General features: G+C 44.7%; 2 protein-coding genes across 3 annotated transcripts; both read left to right on the forward strand.

Moving 5' to 3' along the window:
- Positions 1–2,274: 2,274 nt before the first annotated feature.
- Positions 2,275–8,605, forward strand: LOC127305717 (shewanella-like protein phosphatase 1). Of its 2 annotated transcripts, XR_007854116.2 has the most exons (11): positions 2,276–3,170; positions 3,576–3,679; positions 4,739–4,852; positions 4,918–5,133; positions 5,329–5,464; positions 5,750–5,922; positions 6,042–6,133; positions 6,218–6,287; positions 6,623–6,725; positions 6,852–6,978; positions 8,041–8,605. XR_007854116.2 is itself a non-coding variant. In XM_051336248.2 (9 exons), exons 1-9 carry the CDS (start codon positions 2,957–2,959, stop codon positions 6,707–6,709), a joined length of 1,206 nt encoding a protein of 401 aa, XP_051192208.1. In that variant the 5' UTR covers positions 2,275–2,956; the 3' UTR covers positions 6,710–6,728. The 2 variants fall into 2 exon arrangements, 1 of the variants encoding a protein (XP_051192208.1); XM_051336248.2 differs by lacking the exons at positions 6,852–6,978; positions 8,041–8,605 and having other exon boundaries at positions 2,275–3,170; positions 6,623–6,728.
- A 2,842-nt stretch (positions 8,606–11,447) lies between these two features.
- On the forward strand, positions 11,448–12,574 carry LOC127333922 (protein ALP1-like). Its single transcript, XM_051360361.1, has 2 exons — positions 11,448–11,516; positions 11,969–12,574. The coding sequence occupies exons 1-2, from the start codon at positions 11,448–11,450 to the stop codon at positions 12,572–12,574; spliced, it is 675 nt and encodes a 224-aa protein (XP_051216321.1).
- Positions 12,575–17,687: the final 5,113 nt, after the last annotated feature.

A 17,687-nucleotide genomic window follows, 5' to 3' on the forward strand; every position in this document is an offset into this window, starting at 1 on the left:
GATAATAATATTAATAAATAAATATTTTTTTATTTCATATTCAAATTCCTCACACTTTACTAATAGTTATGCATATATTATTTGTCCACTTGCGGTTTAAAGATTTAAATATATTAATTATTTGGTCATATTATACGAATAAGGCATATATCATTTGATAATAATATTAATAAATGAATAAAAACAAAATTATTTCATATTCAAATTCCTCAGATTTCTTTAATAGTTATGCATATATTATTTTTCCACTTGCGGTTTTAAGATTTAAATATATTAATTATTTGGCCATATTATATGAATAATGCATATATTATTTGATAATAATATTAATAAATAGAATAAAAACAAAAAAAATTCTTATTCAAATTCCTCACACTTTTCTAATAGTTATGCAAATATTATTTGTCCACTTGCGGTTTAAAGATTTAAAGATATTAATTATTTAGCCATATTATATGAATAATGCATATATTATTTGATAATAATATTAATAAATGAATAAAAAATTATTTCATATTCAAATTTCTCACATTTTTCTAATAGTTATGCATATATTATTTGTCCACTTGCGATTTAGAGATTTAAAGATATTCAAATTCCTCACATTGGAATGCAATATTATTATCTTACGGTAGTATTTACAACAAGGTACAACCACATTCGCGGGAGCACAACAGGAAAGAACCGAGGAGTTAAGCATGCTGAGGGTGGAGTAGTGTGAGGATGGGTGACCGACCGGTAAGTGACCAAGTATAGAATTTAAGTATATATTAAGTGTAATTAGTGTTAACAATGGTCCAAGTGACAGAGTAACGAGTCAAATAAAAAGAAAAATGAAAAATGAAAAAAGATAAATGAAAAAAGAAAAAATAAAACCTTTTGTCCCGGTTGTGCTTATGAGCCGGGACAAAAGGTCCTCCAGCCCAAACCTCTGCATCGCACCCACGTGGTGGATTATATTTCCCAGCTGGTAAGCGGGCCGGGACAAAGGTTGAGCCTTTTGTCCTGCCTCCGTTGTCCCGGTTAGCCAGCCAGGACAAAAGCTTCTCACGAGCCGGGATAATAGACTTATTCTCCACTAGTGAAAGGGGTAAGATAGCAAATGATAAGAGAAACCATTAGGCTGATTATTTTTCAGCATATAATCGCTTATAGGCGGTGCCACGTTCGCACAAGCTAAACACACATCGCTCATTATGTCCGTCATCATCAACACACTTATTACAATTGGATGTACTGTAGTAAACTCTGCCAACATGACGGAGATTTCTGCCAAAATAACACCCTCTTTTATTTTTCAATATCAACATTGGTCATATATTTGGGGGCATCATCCACGGTTATGGTCAACCTTCTATCTTCCATTTGTTCCATTTCTCGCCGTTCCCTCATATTTTTTAAATCTGGTCGTCATCTCACATCTCCCTCTGCTCTAATTTAGGGCTCCTTTCATTTTATGAAATAGGAAAAACGTAGAAATAGGAAAGACATAGGATTGAGCTAGCATGTCTAGTTGAATAAGTAGATGATGCTCCCCGCGTTGCTGCGAGAAATAAGTGAAACAATAAAATGACATATATGTAACCAACAAATATATGCTTGTCATATACTAAACATGCTCATCACCAGAGGAGACATAGACGATGCTGTTGTCTGATGCATCTCCATCGTCGACGGCTATGCCCTTTCCGGAGCCTGAGCACCGGCCGCTAGTTCCTGATGCTTCTGCTTCGAAGGCGGCCATGCATCTTGCTAGCGCGGTCATCCACAACTCATCAAGCTCGTCGGTGGGAAATTGCGGAACACGCAGTGCGCGGCCGGCCTTCTTATCTTTCTTCTTGGCGCGTAGCCATGCATGCAATCGGTCCTCACGGAGAGTCTCGAAGGAGTCCTCCACCACGGGATGCACAACTTTCTTCTTCACGCCACGTCGACTCGGTGGACTACTCTAGTACCATATTCTCCTCCAAGTCATCCTCCATCCCGGCTAGATCATCCTGCTCTACAATGGGCGGGAAATCATCTAGTACAAGGAGGGATAACGCGTGGGCCATGTGGACCAATTATAGGCTTGCTGATGTGTATGGCTTGGATATTAAGAGAAATCCTTTACTGAGGTGCTCCTATTAAGATATTATAGATTGTAGATTAGGCATCAATTTGATTAAAAATATTTGCCATTTTATTACATGTGGGCCCTGCTGATCAGTGTATGTGCTCTCTCACTGTTATCTTCTTGCTTCCGCCTCTCTCTCTCTCTTCTCCCCAATTTTCTCCGTCTTCCTGTCAATGCTACCCTCACCGCCGATTCCGGCCGCCACCGGCCTCCTCTCCCGCTGCAGTTCACCAACGAGGATCCATCGTCCTCCTCTGCCCCTATTCCCCACCGGAGAGACGCCATTCTGGCCCCGTGCTCCTTCTCCACTTGCTGAACCGGGTTGCTGTTCCACATGCCGCTCCCGGCTGAGACGAGCTCGCCGCGGAGGAGGAAAAGAAGGGGGTGGAGCGAAAGGGCCTCGCGGCGGAGCACGAGGCCGGAATCCAGGGCGGTGGCGCGGCACGCCTAGCAGGGGGGCCGACAGAGTCCGATCTCGCGGTGGAGGACGGCTTGTCGCGCGCGATCTCTCGCTTGAGGATGGTGGGTCGCGCGCGGAGCAACGGGACAGGCGGCGTTCGAGCTCGCCGCCGGGAGGAGGTGTACATGCGGGTTGTTGTGCGGTCCTCGCGAGGATGCGGTCGAGTCGACCAACGGGCGCCCGCGCGCCCCCTAGACGATATTCAAGACACGACACTCATCCGCAAATGACTGGCTGAGAAAAGGAGGAGGACGAGCCGCGGAGTCCTTTCACTCCACATTTTTTACAGCCTACGTACGTGCACGCCCACCCTCCCTCCACCGTCTCATCTTCTCACCTGGCCAACCGGCAGCCACGACGTCGCCGGCACCTGCGGCGACATGGCCGTCCTTCCTTCCAGGCTGCTCACGGCCGCCACCACCGGCCTCAGCTTCTCCACCCCTGTCTGTCCTAGCAGGCAGCACAGAGTCGCCGGCGGTGGCAGGCTCCTATTCTCTTCGGTTTCCTGCCGTGCGGCGGCGGCAGGGGGACCGATCACCATCACTGGTGACCCGCCCACCTTCGTGTCCGCGCCCGGCCGCCGCATTGTCGCCGGTACGTATACCATCCTCATCCACTTCTTCTCTTGTTTTCAGTTCGTTGGACAGACAAACACCGAGTCATCTAGCTAGTCGCACTCAGGGATCATAACTCTTTCTTGTCACACATGTGCTCATCTATGGCACCATATTCTTGGTTAATTTGGTGGGTAACTGTGCTGATAGTACAAAAGAAGTGTAGAGCAAACCAAAATTGGACCTTGAGCCTTTGCCCAATTTTCTCTGGATCTTGTGCCTTGGACTCTTACTGCTAGGAATATGCGTCGCACTGAGAACATAAACTGAGTTCTGCTTCGAGTTCGTGGTCACCAGGCTGGGAATTCCAAATGCTGTCATCTGAACACTGACGCTGGTTCGTTGATAGTAATATGTGAACATCAACTTTGCGTTTCCATTGCAGTCGGCGACCTCCATGGTGATCTTTACCAAACGAGAGCTGCCCTGGTGATGGCCGGTGTCCTTAGCCCGGAATCAGATGCTCACGTATGGACAGGCGGGCAGACGGTAAACCCTTTCTTCTTCTCTACTTTCAATTTCTAATTTCATTGACGGACAAGTGCGATGACTTGCACATCACTCACCCACAACTTTGTACGGGTGCCCACACCTTGTGTAGTACCAGTACTGGACCTCACATGTGTCCCCTGATGCTCATGCTCACACAACACATTTTAGAATGGAGGTGCCTAGTGCTCGATCCATAGAGAATTATGTTAATTCTCGATCGATCTACCTCAGCCGATCGACTGTAACCCCTGCAATGTTTTACTCTTCTGGGCTGTTTTTCATGCCTAATTAGACGCCCAATAGCAAGTTCAAAACAAAAGAACTACATGGCCAATTTAAAATTAACATATTTAAATCCGCGCTCATGTATGCATTTGCGTGTACATATGCGCAATTGCACACACATGCGTAATTGCTCTCATATGCCCAATTGCACATATATGCACAATTGCATACATAGTGCAATTACATATGAAAAAAATTATAGGTGTAATTACGCAATTGCACACATGGGTGCAATTATGTGTAATTGCACATTAAAAAAATCCCATCACCAGCTACTTCCAAAAACGAGTCGATGCAAACTGCCATGATTAACCAGAAGACGTGCCATGATACACAAAAAAAATAAAATCAGCGTGATTCTTTGTGTTCAAAAAATAATAATTAGCTTAGTTATTCGCATACGATGGGATGACACAAACATTAAGCGAACGCCGCGATAAAAATAAAAAATAAACATCAAGTAAGAAAGCTTACAAAAAAAAGAGAAGATACTACAATGGACTCTGGTCCTTTTCCAGTCCAGCAGCCAGTTAAAGAATGCAAATACAAACAGCCCACATAAAAAATAAAAATTCCTAAACCAACTACACGCCTGCCAGGAAGCTGAAAATGGAAACCATCGAAGGCTGCCATTGATCGAGCGCTAGCTTGTTTCTCGTCTAACTGAGAGTTAGCAAATACGTTTTAGAATACTGTCTTGGTTACTGATCTCATCTGCAGGCTGTTCAAAATCTGGCATTTTACACAAATTTGTAATGCGCTCGTGTACAGATTCTGGTTCAAGTTGGGGACATCCTTGACCGTGGCGAAGATGAGATCGCGATTCTGTCCCTATTGAGTTCTCTAAATGTACAAGCGAAGTCTCAAGGCGGTGCAGTGTTTCAGGTTTGATCGTCACTTCATGTTCATCCAAGTGCTCTACGACTTTGTAATATTTAAATAAATGTTAGGTTAACGGAAACCATGAAACCATGAATGTGGAAGGCGATTTCCGGTACGTCGACCCAGGATCATTTGACGAGTGTATACGCTACCTAGAGTACTTGGAGGAATTTGATGGCAACTGGGATGATGCTTTCGTCAACTGGGTTAATGTTTCTCAAAGGTCCAAGGAAGAGTATCGGGCATCATTTAATGGTGACTGGCTTCCTTTGAACTTTGTCAAGGTAACACAACATTGACTGTTTACTCAATGAATAATTACCAAACTTGTTCAATTAACTAATTTTGGGTATACAAGTTCATGGCATGACCTGTATGTTCACAATTTGATAAGTAAATCCACAACAAAATAATATAAAATAAATAACCACAAGCAGTTCTTCTACTTCTGATATATTTTCCTCCAAATGCTGGGACAGAAACAAAAAGGGTTTGCTGCAAGAGCATCACTTTTGAAGCAAGGTGGTCCATTAGCTTGCGAATTGGCACGACATCCGGTTATACTTAATGTCAATGACTGGATATTTTGTCATGGCGGCCTTCTTCCTCATCATGGTGAGCCCTCTCATCCTCCCATGTTTACGGAAGAGGTTGTATGATTTGTGCTCGGCATTAACAGTTTTGCTTCTGAAAAAAAATGCACCTAGTATGTTCTACTACCTCTGTCCATAAATAGATGTCAAAAATTTGTCTAAATTTGAATGTATCTAGACATGATTTAGTGTATAGATACATCTGAATTTAAATAAATCTTTGGCATCTATTTATGGACGGAGGGAGTACTTCATAACACAGATTCTATAAGTGATCTATCTAAGTTCATTTCCACTCAATTCATAGTTGCATACGGGATCGAACGCATCAATGCTGAAGTATCGAATTGGATGCGAGGTTCAAGTGAAGATAGTGATGATCCGGATCTGCCTTTCATAGCTACTAGAGGCTATGACAGTGTAGTATGGACTCGCTTGTACTCCCAAGATTCAGTCGAGAGGACGCAACGGTCTTGGAATGTGAGAAGATCCAATCCACTGAACTTACGATTTCCCTTTTCAACATGGATACTGTTTTAGTTACAAAACAGTACAACATGTTTAACAGAATTATAATACAAATATTCTTGTTGGTTTAGCTATCTTCTGTTATTGCTGAACAAACGCTGAAATCTGTTGGAGCTAAAGGGATGGTTGTAGGACACACTCCCCAGAATCGTGGAGTAAATTGGTATCCATCGTTGTCAATTGAGTAATGACAGAATATGGAATATTTTTTCCGATAAACTATAGATGACAGTCTCATTGTTCCCAGCAAATGCGATGGTAAAGTTTGGTGTGTTGATGTGGGCATGTCTTATGGTGTACTGCATTCGAGACCAGAGGTAAATATCTTGTTTTTGGCCTGGACTTCACGACATAATGTGTTTTGTCCCGAGTATTGTGCTTTTCTACCATGTGTTCTCTATGTTGAATTAGGAACTATTTGCTACATTCATAGTGTGGTTAAATGTTTTAAATCTTCTGCATCAATTGTGTACTATTTGAAGTCGCATGATACCTTCTCTTGTTTAAAAGAACAAATGGCAATGTTTTATTGAAAATCTCAGGCCTGCTTGAGTAGTAGAATTTAATATGTTCATGCACATTTTTATTCTCTAAAGATGGGGATTTGTGCAAAAAGCTTTTTTGGTGTTTGATGTTTAACTCATATGGCTAGGTCCTAGAAATAGTTAATGACAGACCAAGAGTTCTAAAGGAACAGAGGGACTCATACGATGAGATGGAAGTGTTGGACTACTTATGAAACCTTGAAAATTTCTGTAAGCTCTGATAAAATCATCTCATACTCGTTTTGCTCTCCAAAAAATAGTTACTCCGTATATTTTTTTTCTATTTATTGCATTTCCATTAGAAAATACATGAATGACTCGAGTATGTTATTGCAGGTATATAATAGCAAAAAGAAAAATCCTAGCTAAATTACCGTAGAAGAGAGTTCTTGGGCTGACACCTGTAAAACTAAATGGTAAAGGAGGATATACATCTAAAGATGCCAACCAGCCTCGCATAGCGGTTAGTACATTTTCTGTTCACAAAACTGAGTGCCTCTCTACACTTGTGAGATTGTATCATCTAGCTTGGCAAACCAGTAGTTACTTTCTTTGTCAATATTTCTGTAATAGATGCTTCTTCGTTGTTAATTTTTAACTAACCGGAATTTCTGATGTGCGCAACGTCTATATATTATCAAACTGGATAGAGGTGAGGAAGATCTCAAATGCATACACATTTTTAGCATGCACAAATAATCATATGTTTTATTGAATTGTAGATATAAACTCTCCAAAGTTCCCAAGTTGAATTCCGTGAGTATTTAAGTTATGATTAGCAAAAAAAATCCTAAAATGAGATTGTGATTGGCATATCTTAAAGTATAAGTAGAGAATAGATTTGTGTTATTTAAGGTGTGATGTACTCAGCACCAAGAGGACATCAACATTTTTCCTCTATTTTTCTTTCAAAGCAAGAAATGCATGTCTATGATAACATTAAATATCATAGTAGCTTCATCGACTGTGTCAAGAGAGTCTCCAATATTTCAAAAAGGAATTGGAATACTGATACCACCACTTAAGAAGCTAGTATGTTAGATGCTCTTTCTATTATGCAATACATGCTGTTTTGCAGTGTCTAGCGTGCCACTTCAGTTGTCACTGTTCAAATCAATATTTTAGGAAAAATATAAAATCACAGAATTACAAAATATTATTCATGAAAATTCTAGCGATACTATTCTCAGCCAATCCAAATAATTTTCTTAGAAAGCAATAGTCAAAGCTAGAAAATTTTGACTGCAGACATTCTATACCGTCATCTATCTTGGAATGGTGGTAGTAATTATTAGTAAACATAAAACCATGAAAGGCCACTACAATCTGAAGTACTCAAGGCAGTCCTGAGTCCTCTAACTTTTCCTACGTAACAGATATCATTATATATGATTGACTACGGAATCGTATTATGTTATGAAAATTATGTACCGAGTCTATGAAACCGTAGAGCATTTGCACTTCAAGTATATTTACCACTCTGGTAGAAGATGTACAAAACTCATGCAGATTAACACACCTGCAGAAAAGCGTCGGCTGTTGCTGAGTTCTTGCACACAGGAAAAGGGATGGTCAGAGGCTCTAGACTCCAAGTTTGGCGGTGATTATGAGAAAATTTCCATATCCTTCTCCATTCTATTTGAAGAGAGCTCTAAAAATTATGCGAGAAGACATGAAATCGAATAGACAAGAAAAGCTTGTACTCCATCCGTCCCTAAAAAAGCTGCCCAACTTCTGCAACGGAGAGAGGAGGGAGTACATCCTTTGGCCCCTCGGGTAACAATTGTACCATAACAGAATTAGTTTTATTTTCTATAATGTAGCAAACTTCTAGAAAACCCAATTACAGTTACTTTCTAGTCACAGCCGTGATGCATGTGACCTTACATGTATAGTGAAACATCAAAGTACATAAAAAACTTATAGATAATTATACGTGCAAAAACCTTTGTCTATAGGTTAGTGCATATGTGCATGATTTATTTTTTGCTACAAACCGGTGGGCTTTATTGTCAGAACTCCAAATATGAAGACTCAATTAAGTTATGATCTAAGCAGTATGATTGTAATAATGTTTTGTTGGCAGACCATTTTAGACCTAAATTGTACTAGTAAGGAGCAAACCGTGGAATTAGCTGGCCTACTCTCATCTTTATAAAGGTAGGAGTGGGAGGTAGGGAGGCAGCGAACAGAAACCCCTAATTTTGCTTATGTTGTTTCCTTCGTTGCATTTATCTCGGTGAGTGTAACAAAGCTACCTTTAGGGCATCTCCAACGAGATGACACATTTCGGACGTCCAAAATGTCCGGGCGCGTCCGTTTGCGTCACCCCAAATGGTCGAAATCGACCGCGCGCCTGTTTACGTCGGGTGTGGCTCCAACGGCACGACCCATTTTTTCGATTTTGCATTTTTTCAACATAAAAACATAATTTACGTAGTAAAGAAAGGAAAATAAAATATAAAGCCTAATAACGCCTGCGCCTACTCGTCGTCGATCACGACGAGCTCTGGTACCGGCCACGGTCAGTTGGCAAGCGATGGAACATACGCCGATGGTAGTGGAAGTGGAGCAGCCCACGTCGGTGGTGGAGGTTGAGCGGCCCACGCCGGTGGTGGAGGTTGAGCGACCCAGGCTGGTGGTGGAGGTGGTGGTGGAGGTGGAGCAGCCGACGCTGGTGGTGGAGGTGGAGCCGCCCACGGGTTGTACGACGGAGGTGGAGGTGACGGTTGCACCGGTTGCGGGGCCGAGTCCTCGAGCGCCCGTCGTAGGGCCTCTTCCTCCGTGAGGCCCGGCGGCATGATGCCGGTGGTGTACGGGGGAAGCGGCGGCTGCAGCGGTCGGTCCACCTCCGAGACGAGGACGCCAAGCCTCTCGATCTCGTCGTCCGTCATCGTCGTCGGGTACTCGAACTCCCGGCCCTCCGCCATGGCCAACTGCAATTCCTGGAAAATGCAGGAGACGTAGTCGTTGTGGTAGGCCAACGCGTCGCTGTAGTCGTCGTCCTCCTCATGTGGATGCGCCGGCTGGTGATGTGTTCGATGACGAGGCGGCGGTGGATGGTCGAACGGGAAGTCCCTGTCGCCGAGGAAGCCCGCCTGCCTCCTCGGATCCTTCTCGGTCTTGCGCTAGGTGTACTAGGTGTTGGAGTTGACGGCGAAGGTGGTATCGGCGCGGAGGTCCAGGGCAGGTAACGCCACCTGCGCCGGATCTCGGCGCTCCTATCTGGCTCGCACGGAGGCACGGGCGGGATAGGCACCCGTAGGTGGCTGAGCCGCCAGCCGCCGCCAGGCAGGTGCACGTCCCGCTAGCCGGCGCACGGCGTCCAGTTCTTGTGCATGAGCCACGCCACCTCGATGGGCAGCGGCACTTATGCGTTCGCTCCGCCTTCTTGGTGCCGCTGCTGGATACCTCGGAGTCGTGCTTCTTCTTTCCCATGGTTATGCGGTGGCGCACGACGGTGAGGGGTGGGAGTGGAGGTGTTGCTGGTGTGGGCAATGGCAGGGACGATGCCGGTCCACTTTTAAGGTTGGACGCACGCGGGACACAATGCTATTGATGGCGGCGCAGAAGCCCAGCCGCCGCCCGCCAGTGCGCGTGTAGAAGAGGCAGCCACGACATTGATGATGAAGACTGCAGCGCAGACGCGGAAGTGATGACCACCGAAGCGATGCGCTCGATATAGCTGCCAGATCGGCCCGGTGAAAAAGCGAACAGTCACTTGGGACGTCCGCGCAGCGTCCGCCGCAACGCATCCTGGTTACTGACGGCCTAGACGGCCCGGTCAATATGCGTCAGGCCGCTGGACCTAGTTTCTAATGCATTTTTAATTCGCGCTAACACAAACGGTTACTCAGTTTCCGTTTGACTTCACTTATCTTCCTTGTCCGAACCTCGAGAGCTGTCTCTTCTTGCTCCCTCAACTCTCTCGGTCATGGCACCCATTAGGTCACGGTGGTATCAGAGTGCGACATCAGTCTACTCCCTCCTTCCCAACCCTCTCGATGACAACTACATCGAGGTTGCCGAATCACCTTCCCTAGTCGTAAAATCCCTTTCTGTTTCGTTGATATCACCATGCCGCCGAGCACGCGCTCGTGTCGTGTCATCGCGTGAGCGCAAGATTCTGGAGGTGGAACAAGCGGTGAAAGCGGCAGAACAAGATCTGGTGCGGGAAGATATGGGTCTGTTTGGTTGCTTGGAAAGGCGTTTCTCGTTTTTAGTGGGCTGAAAATCAGCTCGTTTGGTTGGCTTGATCGCACGGAAAAACTGCATCACACGAACTTTAAAGCGGTCTAAAACTTAGCCTCCGAGGAATGCTCAGTTCATCCGTTTTATTGGAAACAGGCGTTGGCGAGGGCAAATCAGCCGGATTCGTGCACGGGGCAAACACGGTCGAAAAGGCGGGAGCTCCCATTTAGGCGCAAAGTAGCCTCACCTCCCGCCATAGTCCGTCACCCCTACCGAAAACGAGATTCCCTTAGAGAGGCGACGGCGATGGCAACGGTGATCTAGATCGGTGACGTTGAGTTAGATCTGCGGCGGAGATCTCCGGGACCTTCTCCCACAACCTCATTGTCGAGCTGTCCAGCTGGTTTGCGAGTTCCAGATCTCCTGGACCGGCGACCCGTCCCTGCCTCCATTCCTTTCGTCTCTCGCTCCGGCAAGATGCGACCGCCTTCTAAAAGGACTGTAAACTCTAGCAACCTACTCCCACCCCTTCTCTTACTAATTTAGTGTAGGTACATACCGATTTAGCCTAGATTCGTGCCAATTTAGCTCCTGATTTTGCCACATCAAAATGCCTATGCCGAGCTGCAGAAGATGTTTGTTCAAGCGGGTGCCCTCGTAGTTGTGATTTAAGCATGGGTGTTCTGTATGCACGCGAGAGCCATTCGTCGCCACACTAAGCCCAGCGTGACATATGCACCAATGTTTGTCCACGACAGAGAGAGGATGAACAACCTCAACTACATCTACAACAATGGCGATGTGGAATATGTAAACATGCCGATGATGAAAAAAGTTGCCTTCAACTAACTTGTCAACACATTAAGAGGTAGGAGTTTGCTCAGGGACAACATCCACACCTGTATCGAAGAGCAAGTGGCTATGTTCGTTCATGTCTTCGGGCACAACCAATGATTCTGGGTCATCCATAGCACATGGAGGAGAGCGACTGAGACAGTTTCTAGGTACTTCAAGGAAGTGCTCTGTGCTATTGGAGAACTGAGAGGAGAAATGATCAAGCTGCATCTTCCACCACCCCCACCAAGATCGCTGAAAGTCACCACTCGTATCCATATTTCAAGGTGAGCAACACCTTGTACAAATGATTTACACATTTGTGTATCATTTTTGAGTGCTCATGTTCATGTGCACTATTGGAGAGCTTTCAGCTCTTCACTTTTGTACATCAGAAATGTCTTACCATTTGTTTATGTTCATATTAGGATTGTGTTGGTGCCATTGATGGTACTCATATCACATCGAAGGTGTCAACAATCCACTCTCTTGCTTACAGAGGGAGAAAGCACTACACCAACCAGAATGTGCTTGCCGTTGTGGACTTTGATATGAAGTTCACATATGTGCTTTCTGGGAGGGAAGGATCGGCCCATGATGCTACCATTTTGGCTGACAGTTTGGAGAGAGCTGATGGCCTGAAGGTCCCTGAGGGTAAGTTCTACTTAGTTGATGTCGGCTATGCTTGCCACCCTGGTTTTCTCCTACCCTTCAGGTCAACAAGGTACCACCTCAATGAGTTATTTACAAGGTTCTACCCCAAGAATGCCAAGGGACTCTTCAATCTTAGGCACTCTAGCCTCAGGGTCACCGTCAAAAGGGCATTCGCAGCTCTGAAGAACAGATTCAAGATCCTTGACCAGAAGCCTTTCCACACTTTCTCCACCCAGGTAAAGCTAGTGCTGGCTTGCTGCATTCTGCATAACTGGATCTTAGGCTGGGGTGTTGATTCACTCTTCCCCGACGAGAATGAGGTCCACCCTGACGAGATTGATGTTGGCCATGGTGTTGTTGCCACTGACAACATGGCTTGAAAGAATACGAGGCAGGAGTGGGCGGACACTATGTGGACTGACAGAGGCTAGACCAGGATCTGAAGAAGAAGAGAAGTATTCTCGTGATGTGTGCTAGGCCATTACCTCCTCCCGGTTGTGTTTCATGAACTATTTGTGCCCTCTGAACTACCATTCGTTATTAGCTAGGGTTTAACTTGTTGTGTTAAACTGCTATTGAAGTAGCTATGACTGATCGATGTTATAATAGTCCTGCTTGTTAGTTTTATTCGATGTTATAGTGCCTCTTTGCTCTTTGCTGATGAGGGGTAATTTCACCACTTGGGAGAAGTGGTAACTATAAGTACGTCCCGTAGATAACCAAACAACCAAAATGCGTACTTGAGACGCAAATTGTAGTTTACTTGCCAACCAAACAAGGCGCACAAATGGGCTGAAAAAACTTTGTTGGCAACCAAACAAAGTGACATTCAGGTATATGGATTTGGCCTAGTTAAACATGGCTCGGTCAAGAAGATCTCGCCCGATGAAGCAAAGAGATGCGACCAACCAATCAGGCCCCGATTTCATATGTGGCTATCTTCTCCGGTCACCGCGTGCTTCGTCCTGCCCTCCGAGCGCACGAAACGCGCCTCCTCGTGCCACGGTGGACACGGAGGCGGAAGCACCCCCTCTGAGGAGTACAAACTTTTTCGTGTCCTTCGAGCGCATGAACCACGCGTGCTCCTCGAAGGGGGTGCTTCCGTCTCCGCGAGAGCTTCCTTCGTGGCATTTAGTTTGGTTCCCAACATTTTTGTTTCGGTGCACTTTCGACCCAGAGTTTGATAGCCCACAGCGGGGAAGAATACGATAGCTGGAAGGAAAAAGGCGTTTGGTTATGTGCTAAAAATGGCTTACGACTACCACTTCAAATTTCGTGATGTTAGGCATCTCCAGCGGGCCAATGCAAATCCGACGCCAAAAGTGACCGATCGTGTCCGCCCGCGGACACGAAAATAGTAATTCTTTTACCGCGCATCCATTTTCACTTGGGGTACCCCTAGCGGCCCGGCGCATAATTTTTATATAGATTTTTCATTCAATTGCAAAGAATAATTTACATAGGGAATAAACGAAAAATAAAATGAAATAAATACTAAAATGCCTGCTACCCTAGCCCACTCGTCGTTGTCGTCAAGGACGACGAGCTCCGAGACCTCTCATGGCCACTTGCCAGCCGACAAAACATATGTCGATGCTGTCGGTGGTGGAGGTGGAGCGTCCGACGCAACCCCCTGTTTGAACGGCGGAGGTAGCGGTGGCGGTGGATGCGACCCTGGGTTCCGCAACGCCCGTTCGAGGGCTTATTCTTTCGTGATGCCTGCTGGCATGATCTCGATGGCGTACCAGAGCAGCGGCGGAGGTTCCTGAAAGTGCATGGAGCCCCCATGTGTGGTTTTGGTAATTAATGACAATCCCTATGGACTAATGTTTGCATTGAGTTATATTTGTAGGTGTTGTCCATAGGCAATGCTTGAACCATTTGTTGGCTTCAAGGTTGCAATAAGAAGAAATTGATGAAGGATATCAATTGTCAAGTATGTCTTGAAGATGAAGATGAAGTGAGCCCTCAAGTTACTTCAAGACATCAACATGATGAAGAATGAAGAAATGAAGTGCAAGTTCAAGATGAGCCATCTCGAAGAGATCCTTTGCTTGAGTCTTGCCATCCAAATGAAGAAGATCAATTCTCAAGTATGTCTTGAAGATGAAGATCCTTTGCTTGAGTCTTGCCATCCAAATGAAGATCAAGTCTCAAGTATGTCTTGAAGATGAAGATGAAGTGAGCTCTCAAGGTTAACTTCAAGCCATCAACGAAATGAAGTGCAAGTTCAAGATGATCCATCTCGAAGAGATCCTTTGCTTGAGTCTTGCCATCCTTATGGTGATCATGAATATGTGAAGATGCGCCGAAGAAGAAGCTCTCCCATGGTGGATTATGGGGGAGCAATCCACAAGACTTCGTCAAGCAAGCACAATCAAGAAAGGCGTTCTATCTTGTTGAGGTCAAGATCGTCGTCATCGAGCTCAAGTGGAATGCGCAAGTATAAGGTTTGCTCTTGATAGGGTTTCTTTCTCACCGGTCTCATAGTGTAGTTGGAGACCGGTTTATAGTTTAGTTGCCGTATGATCAAGAGGGCTCTCGAGTGAGTAACTCGACCGTATCGTTCAGAGAGAGCTCAAACCTTTGCATCCTTGCATCATCTTTCTTGGTTGTTATTTGGACCTTATCCATGTGATGTTTTAGAGCTTGTGCTTATTCTCATGACAAGCTCTAGTTCATCGAAAACGGATTTCGCATAGATCACTTGTTGCGTTTTCGAGTTTGGTTCATCATCTTTCTTGGTTTTATTTGGATCTTATCCATGTGATGTTTTAGAGCTTGTGCTTATTCTCATGACAAGCTCTAGTTCATTGAGAATGGTTTTTGCATGGGCAACTTGTTGCATTTTCGAGATTGGAGGTTTTACCGGTATGGCTTTTCTAGATAGGTCAAACCTTTCATCATTTGTTTCTATCCTCCCTTGTTGTACTATGATGGTTTCCTGCATGATCTTGTAGAGCTTGTTCCTAGCTTTAAAACAAGCCCAAGATCATCAAAATCGGAGTCCGGATGCTAAAGTTATGCCCGTTTTAGTTTTGGTGTTTCTGCAGTTTTCTGGGGGGCGGATAATCCGGCCCGAATGGAAATTCCGGCCAAATATCCGGCCCGAGTCCAGGGGCGATTTTCGGGGGGCGGATAATCCGGCCCGGGGGCGGATTTTCCGGCCTGGGAGGTCCCAAACGGTCATATTTCGTTGGGAGGGGGTATATAAGACCCCCTTCTTCCTCCTTGGGCTGGTTGGTTCACTCTCTCTCTCTCTCCCCTCCATTGTTGTCCTTCAAAGCTTGCCCTAGTTCTTGATTCCTCCCATGATTCTTGCATATTCTTGAGGGAAAAGAGAGAGAAGATCTAGATCTACATCTTCACCAATCAAATCCCTCTCTTTGTGAGGGGAACCCACTAGATCTTGATCTTGGAGGATTTTGTGTTCTCCTCTTTGTTCTTCCTCTCTTATTCCCCCAATAGCTTTTGTAGCTTTGTTGGAATTTGAGAGAGAAGGATTTTAGCATCTTTGTGTTGTTCTTGCCATTGCATTTGGTGCATAGGTTTGAGTTCTCCACAGTGATTCGTGGTGGTGAAAGCAAGAAGGTTGTTACTCTTGGGTTTTTGGAACCCTAGACGGATTCTAGGCCTTTGTGGCGATTTGTTAGGAGCCTCCAATTAAGTTGTGGATGTGTGCCCCAATCTTTGTGTAAGGCCCGGTTTCCGCCTCGAAGGAAATCCCTTAGTGGAACCGTGACCTAGGCCTTTGTGGCGAGGGTCACCGGAGATTTAGGTGAGGCACCTTCGTGGCGTTCGGTGTGTGGTGTGAGTACCACATCTTGGGGTGAGGCCTTTGTGGCGTTGGTGTGCATCGAGCAAACACACCTCTAGGTGAGCCTCTTGTGGCATTCGGGAGCACTAAGCCACCGCACCTCTCCAACGGAGATTAGCACTCGCAAGAGTGTGAACTTCGGGATAAATCTTCGTCTCCCGCGTGCCTCGGTTATCTCTATACCCGAGCTCTTTACTTATGCACTTTACCTTGTGATAGCCATCGTGCTTGAAGTTATATATATCTTGCTATCACATAAGTTGCTTGTATTGCTTAGCATAAGTTGTTGGTGCACATAGGTGAACCCTTGCTTAGAATAAGTTGTTGGTGCACATAGGTGAACCATAGTATATAGGCTTTGGGCTTGACAAAGTAAACGCTAGTTTTATTCCGCATTTGTTAAGCCCATCTCGTAAAAGTTTTAAACCGCCTATTCACCCCCCTCTATGCGACATCCGTGTCCTTTCAATTGGTATTAGAGCAAGGTCTCTCATTCTTAGGCTTCACCGCCTTGAGAGTAAAGATGTCGGTTAGGGGATTAGTGCACAATAACTTGTTTATATTTGATGGCACAAATTATGATCTATGGAAAATTTATGTGCTTAATATTTTACGGGGTATGTCCCCGGACATGGAGCGATTTCTTGACATGGGTTTTTCTTCTCCTAAGGATCCTCAAAATTTATCTCTTGAGGAGGAGAAAAACTCCTGCCTCGATGCTCTTGCTTCTCATGTGTTTTCCATTGTTGTGAGCAATGTAGTTACTTCATCAATCATGCCCTTTGGGAGCGCTCATGAATTATGGACAAAGCTTAAAGACAAATATTATGTGTCCAATATTATTGAGGATGATTGTATTGCTTCCACTTCCGGCCGTGATGAGTTCTCATCTTCATCCACTTCACCAAAGTGTGGTAAGACACAAGGTAATGATATGGTGAGTGGTGATGAAAATTGCAATATTGATATTGAGCTTACTATTGATGATTCCTCATCTCTATCTCATTGCAATGCTTCATCTTCGGACTTAAACACATCTAGCACTAGAAATGATTTACATGCTTGTGTTGATAGTCCTTGCATATCATGTGTAAGTTGCTTGAATAAATATCATGATGATATGCTTGATTTGTCTTGTGGCCATGATAAAAATGCTTCTATTTCCTCTAGTTGTTGTGTGGCTAACAATGTAGAGGAAACCAAAGATTTAATTGGTCAAGACAAGATCTTGAAAGGAGCCTCAAGTAACTCCTCATCTTTATCTCACGGTTCTCATATATGCCTTATGGCCAAGGGTTCCACGGTACCTCCTACCATGGAACCTAATATTTCTCGTGGGATAAGGATGAGGATGAATATGAAGAAGATGATTGGGTTGTCTCTCTACGGGATAAGGGTAAGAGTGTTTTCAAGGTTATTTGCAAAGATAAAATTGCTTGCTCTCACTTCTTTGAAATCTTGACTACCGCTATTGAGAGCCAAAAACTTATTTGGATGCATGAGAACACCATTGATAAAAAGGGTGCTCTTGAACGTGAGTATGCCAATGATGTGGCATCCCTAAAGGATGAACTTGAAGAAGAACAAACCACCAAGGAATCTCTTGAGGAGACCTTTTCTCTAGAATTGTCTAGAGAAAAGGAAAACTATGATAGAGCTCTTGAGATGGAAAATGA

The sequence above is a fragment of the Lolium perenne genome, chromosome 1 (genome assembly GCF_019359855.2).
Source record: "Lolium perenne isolate Kyuss_39 chromosome 1, Kyuss_2.0, whole genome shotgun sequence".
NCBI classification, from domain to species: domain Eukaryota; kingdom Viridiplantae; phylum Streptophyta; class Magnoliopsida; order Poales; family Poaceae; genus Lolium; species Lolium perenne.